General features: G+C 57.2%; 1 protein-coding gene across 8 annotated transcripts in view; it reads right to left on the bottom strand.

Moving 5' to 3' along the window:
• Nucleotides 1-439: 439 nt before the first annotated feature.
• The window catches only part of Nphp4 (nephrocystin 4), a 91,858-nt gene continuing 86,215 nt past the window's right edge, over nucleotides 440-6,082 (bottom strand). For 7 of the 8 annotated variants that reach the window (XM_031379634.1, XM_031379641.1, XM_031379637.1 and 4 more), the window contains 7 exons: nucleotides 4,337-4,493; nucleotides 3,868-3,953; nucleotides 3,302-3,387; nucleotides 2,350-2,521; nucleotides 1,950-2,129; nucleotides 1,535-1,678; nucleotides 440-1,016 (listed from right to left, as the gene is read on the bottom strand). In XM_031379634.1, coding sequence (XP_031235494.1) covers nucleotides 876-1,016; nucleotides 1,535-1,678; nucleotides 1,950-2,129; nucleotides 2,350-2,521; nucleotides 3,302-3,387; nucleotides 3,868-3,953; nucleotides 4,337-4,493 — 966 coding nt within the window. In that variant the 3' untranslated portion in view covers nucleotides 440-875. Of the gene's footprint in view, nucleotides 1,017-1,534; nucleotides 1,679-1,949; nucleotides 2,130-2,349; nucleotides 2,522-3,301; nucleotides 3,388-3,867; nucleotides 3,954-4,336; nucleotides 4,494-6,082 lie in introns of those variants that run through there. The other variant, XM_031379638.1, reaches the window with a different exon arrangement.

Raw genomic sequence — 6,082 nt, 5'->3', positions numbered from 1 at the left:
TGTGGGCACACTGTGGGCATGCCAAGGGCTGGATTGGGCTGACTGGGCTTCGGGGAAATGGCTTCAGAAGCAGGTGGCTTCTCGGGACTCTAGGAGCCTCTTTGGTGGAGACAACTTACAAGCATCTGCAGAGTGGACAGTGTGGCCTGTGAGGGTGAGATGGGCATCGGCACTGGGCCTGAGGAACGGGGAGTGGGGTCGGGGGTGAGGGGAAGGCATGGGTGGGCCTTAGCAGACAGTGGCACAGGAAGCACGCTGCTCACCAACACCTGCTTCTTTCTCTCCCAGCATGAGAGAGCCACAGCTCCCGCCTCAGGTGTGTGGCATTGCAGCCAGAGGGCAGCAGGTAGCCCCCTCCCCAGGCAGGACTGGGAGCTGCAGGCCCCATACCCCATCACTCCAGCAACAGGAACCCTCCAAAACACATGAGAAGAGACTGTACGGCAGAAGTGAGATGCTTCATTCAATAACTTAAAAAAAAACAACAACAGATACAAAAGAATTTCAGTATAAAATACATAGCAAATTAAAATATATTATGTTCATTTTTTAAAAATCTAGTAAGAAAAACATAATTTTGTCATTGGAAACGATTTATAAAACACAGTTTGTTCTAGACGGTGACAGGCTGAGAGACTCGGGGAGTAACACAGCCTTGTGCGTGTCACAGGCCAAGTGAGGCACGGCTGTGACCCCTGGAGGTCACATTTGCCCGGAGGATTACTCTCAGCATAGCCCAGGTGATACGCCAGGGCCAGGAGCAGCTCCGTCTCTGCACACAGCCAGCTCATGGGCCATGCGGGCCAGTCCTAGGGCCACAGCGACAGCTGCCAGGAGGGGCACTCTGATTGGGCACCAGCCTGACGGCTGGCCCCTCACTGGTAGAGGACCTTCACACAGAATGTCTCTTCATTCTTGTCCTCATGGTCATTGATGTGGATGAGGATCTCCTCCTGTCCGGCGCTGCCACTTGGTAGGAACCGCAGGCCGATGGTGTAGGTCTCTCCTCCCGCCACCTGAAAGACAGAAATTTCAGCATCTCCTTGGCTACCACTCTTCTGCGGTACCTTCTAGAACTGACCAGGCAGGTCACCACGTGGATGACATACTCTACCTTGGGCACATCTGGGCTGCTAAGACCCAGCACCTGGACTGATGGAGGCTATGAGGGCCAGGCAGACCGTGCAGGCCAAGGCTGCTGCCGCCTGGTGCAGGCTCACGGCTGTGTGGTGCCCCTTTCCTAGGCACCACTCTGCAAAGGTATATGGGGTTCCTCGACCCACTAACAGACAGCCCCACGCTCCCGCCACCCATTGCACCCTCCCAGTTGAGTCTCATTTCCTCAGAGGAAATCCACCTGCCTGTGGTGACACTGGAGGTCAGGGTCAGCCAGTGGAGGGCAGAAGGGCCAGGAGGTGTCACCTGCCACCTGAAGCATTCCCTAGGAGGCCTAAGTGACCCCGACTTTCCAGAGCCTGACAGCTAGGATCCTAAGTACTATCTCCTGGGACGCCCCCAGCCCTCGGGACAGCACCTGGAAGGAGTCCTCCTTGAAGTGCAGCAGGTCAGGGCGGTCACTGTGCAGACGATAGGTTCTCTGAGAAGGGTAGGGGTTGGTGTAGGTGATCCGCTTGTTGGCCCCCTTCGTGTCCCCTGCTGCCATGGTGATCTCAAAGGCCTGGGGGGAGGGGCAGGACAGAGACACAGTAGCTGCTGGTTCGACCTGAGTACTTCCCCAGCCCAGCTGCTCCTGCTGGCCTGGGATCCTAGGCTATCCACCAAGACAAGACAGACCAGCCTTCCAGAGCCATCCCAGGGCCCCACTCAGCCTGACAGAGCCCTGGATCTGGGTAGCTGGGTCTCAAGGCCAGGTAATGCCGTCACCCATGAGACACAACAGAGGTCCTATGATACCGTTGTCCCCCAACCTGGCCCCAATGCCCACAGACCTTGGAAATGAGTGGCTGGCGGCAGGAGAGGCACACGAGCCATGACGCAACCAGCTGGTGGTAGTCTACGTCCACCAGGTTGAGATGGACAAAGCGGCTGCCAGCCCTCCTCGGCCTCACGCCCACGTGCAGGTCCTGTACCCCATGAGGTGGCAACACAAAGACACCGGCAGGGTCTGTCTTCAAGGACAAGGGAGAGGTCAGGACACAGCTCCCCTGTGGGGATGCAGTTCCTGACAGTCGCCTTTAGGGTGTGTACTGGCTGGTCCCTCATCTTCAGCACCACACCCAGCGAGAGGCAGCTCCCCAGGGAGAGGAGCTGTGCAAACCGCCACCAGCCACCCAGCGCTGTGGCCCACCATGCCCCAACCCCCAAGCCCACCTCCAAGAAGGGCCATACCTTCAGCTCCTGAGGGTGGGAGGTGAAAGCTCTCACTTTCCTAACGGTCTGTGTCCCCCGTAGGACGAGGGACAGACGGGTCAGCTGTCCTGCGACACAGGAAACGTCCACGCGCTGCAGGGAGTGGAGGCAGACCTGCCATGTCTGCACAGGCACCGCCAGCCAGCGATCCCTGCAGGTGACAGGGACCATCCACACATCGTTAGCAGACATCTTTAGGGAAAGAGACTCACCAGAGAGGACTCCATGAGGGTGGGAGCCAAGCAGACACAGGCAGAGCTGCAGAGAGCAGCGGGAATGGACGGGAACCCTGTGTTCAGGGCTGGGGCTAGCCACCCTGGACTCTCTTGAGCTGGGGCTGTGGTGGGGCCCACAGGCCTGAGCCCAAAGCCTGATGTCAAATGTCAACCGTGAGATTCCATGGCAATGCCATAAAATGGGGCAGGGTGACTGTTGTTCACCGGCTGCTACGAGGAACCACTGAGAAACGTTTCTATGGTGTGCGTGGTGCACAGCCCCTCACCCCTGAATACAGCTGATTCCCACAGCCCCACTGTCAGAAGCCCTGCATAAGGTATCCTAGGCTGCCCCAGTTTTAAAGAACTCCCAGTGGGCTCCCACAGGAACTGTTTAGCTGGGTGAGAGATCAAGGCGTGGCTTGGCCAGCTTCAGGCTGTTGGGGCTGAGCCCCAGCTGCTCTTGGGGTTCGGTGCAAATCCTCTGAGGGACATCTTGGGCTGGCTCAGGGCCAGAAAGCTGCACTGTCCCTCCCTTGGAGGGTGTTCACCATGGCAGTCTCTCTGGGTTACTGTGCTATTCTGAGATTGAACATGCTATCAGCAAGGCCCCGAGGGCCTCAGAGCCCAGCCTGAGTCAGCAGAGCATCAGGACCCTGGGGAGCCCCGACGCCCGCTTCCCTGACACTTCCCTTGGTCTCAGAGTTAGTGCTTACACATAGATGATGACAAAGAAGTCTTTGATCTCAGGGCTTGGACCGCTGGCCACCTTAAGGAACACATCCCTCGGCTCACCAGGGCCCTGGGAAGCAGAGCAGGAGACACTCATTGGTTCCCACCCGGCAGAGGACTCTGCCGGGTGAGGGAAGGCAGGTGTGTGCAGCCCCTCCCCCACAATGTCTGCACTATTTTCCTTGCTGCACGAGAAGATCACAGCTTCTTGATCTTATATTGATTTCAATAATTACATTCCACAGACTCTGTCTAACTTCCTGAGCAGTCATAATACAATCAGTGCCCTCAGCCTCTGCACAATGACAATTAGTAAGTGCCTCAAATTACCAGGCTCAGCTCGCTGCTCCTCGTGAGAAGCAAGGATCGGCTCTGCTAGCAGAAGACCCGGAAGCTCCTCCAAGAAGCCCCCTCGGGATGTGAAGACAACCCTCCCGCCCTGCGTATGGAGCCCCAGATCGAGCCTGAGGGGAGGATACGGGGATGCAGGGAAAATGGGAGGGGCTCCCCCAAGGATCTGCTCAAGGTGGGGCTAACACGGGTGGCATACCACGTTCTGGGCCTCACAGATAACATTCGGGTCACTGCATCGGACGTGGACTGGGGGGTCCTCGCCAGGCATCCCCACCGGAGCACCTAGAAATGGAGAAAGGAATAACTCTGCCACTTACCCCAGAGTGTGCGCACACACACAAAATGCGTGACCAGGGATGCAGATGCTGCCACCCTGACCCAGCACATCCCTCGGCCTCTTGTCAGGCTGCCAATCAGAGGGCAAGGCCAAGCACAAGCAAAGAGGCAGTGCCACCAGTCCCACACACACCCTCATGCGAGATGGGGAAAGACCTGCACCTTATCACCACAGAGAAAACCGGCAGCGTCTCCTTCAAACTGTAAATGCAGGTCAGAACTTTGAGGGTGCCACCTGTCACCATGGAGAGCTAATGGGAGAGGCCTCCTCCCATTAGCTGAGCCTGCCTGCCTGCCTGCCAGCAGCCACGGGACTGCATGGGACTTGCCTGGAAGCGTGTGCCAGGGAGGCAGGCGGATGGCCTTCTTCAGGAAGGTGAGTTCTGGGTGGTAGAAACGGAAAACCTGGTCCACCACGTGCGGCTGGGGCTCCACGGTCAGGCAGAGCACAGCAATGAGCTGGCCAGTCTCCACCCGGAAAAGGACCTGTGGACATGGACACATGGTGGCCTCGAGGGTCCCTCTGAATGGCCCGAGGATCTCACTGTCACCCCACAAAGTGAGATGAAAAACACAGACATTGTCAGAAATGCCTCTGTAAGTGCAGAGCTGAGGGATTCAGCAGGCCAGACCCAGGATAGCACCTAGCTCAGGACATGTCAGCTCGGGACGTGCTAGCCCGAGCTTATGCCAGGCTCACTGCTAAAATGCCAGTGGACCAGCTCGCCACCTAGTGCCAAGAACTACTCCAGTCTCATTTCCACGGGCTGGGATGTGCGTGTGGGACCACTGCAGAGGGCGCTCACCCTTAAGCTCTCCAGGTTGCAGGCACTGTGTTTAGAGATAGGGCACTTTGGGCCCTTGGCAAAGGAGGCACTGTCTAAACCAAAGGGAGCTAGAAACAGGAGCTCCCCTCTGTCAGGGCTGCTACAGAAACACTCAGCTATACAGAACTGATGGATAGGTGCTGTAAAGGGTGGCTTGTGTCATTATAGACACACGGTACAAACATGCACAGAGACACAGGCATACACCACACACATGACACACTGAGAAGAAACCGAGGGGGGGGAGGCAGGTGGGAAGTGAGATCATTCCGAAAATGCACCTAATTTTAGTTTGAATCTGGATTCCTATAAATGTTCTTCAGTTTCAACTGACCTAAAGCTGGCTGGAGACACCCGGTCCTGCCTTCCCTGGTACTGCCACACAAGGCCAAATGGAGGGCTTCCCTTGCCTACTTTGAGTAGAGCGGGAAGAACTGTGGAGGCAACTGACCAGCCAGCTACTTGCAGCTCGAGAGGCAGAGGCGAGAGTCTGGCAGGACAAGGTGTGCACGCAGCAGTGCACCCGGCTGACGCGAGGGCCACAGATGGACGGACGGACGGACGGCCTTGGGACAGGATCTGACCACTGCAGCAGGGGGCAGCAACAGGTAGCCATAGCAAAGAGGAGCAGCTGAGCAGTTCAGAGTGCTCACAGTAGGGACAAGAAGGAATGGCGGATGTGGAATGAGGGATGAGAGCCGAGGCCAAAGAAGGCTAAACAGAGCCAGAGACAAACTGCAGCTCCTGGCTGCTGGGAGATTCCAGAAACTACCTCATCTCTGGGGGCCACGGTCTTGGATATCCCACGCCCAGGGCTGTAATGATGGCTGCTGTCAGGGAAGAAGTCCTGACATCCTTGGCTTACACGGAACTAACACTTGAGCTAAGTGTCCAGCTGCCAGAGACCTGGTGAGAGCTGTAGGCACAGGGGGTACTGCTGCCCGCTCCTGGTGCTCTGCTGCTGCTGCTGACCCCCCCACATGGCAAAGGGGGACTGCAGAAATGAGTATCTGGAGAGGGTCTTCTTGTCCGAGCAAAAGGACCCCAGCCAGGTGGCCGGTGACAGTGCTAGCTCAGACACTCTCTGCAGCACAAAACAATGTGTGTGTTCCTTCTACACGGGTAAAGCCGAGACCTCTACTTGCAGACCAGATACAAGTTCTCACGGCCTGGGGGGCACAGTGGGTGGGTCTGCCTGGGGGGTACAGTGAGAGAGTTGGCTTGGGGGGCAAGGTGCGAGGGTCGGCC

Source organism: Mastomys coucha, unplaced genomic scaffold (genome assembly GCF_008632895.1).
Source record: "Mastomys coucha isolate ucsf_1 unplaced genomic scaffold, UCSF_Mcou_1 pScaffold18, whole genome shotgun sequence".
Classification (NCBI taxonomy): domain Eukaryota; kingdom Metazoa; phylum Chordata; class Mammalia; order Rodentia; family Muridae; genus Mastomys; species Mastomys coucha.
This window is presented reverse-complemented; position numbering and strand designations above follow the sequence as displayed.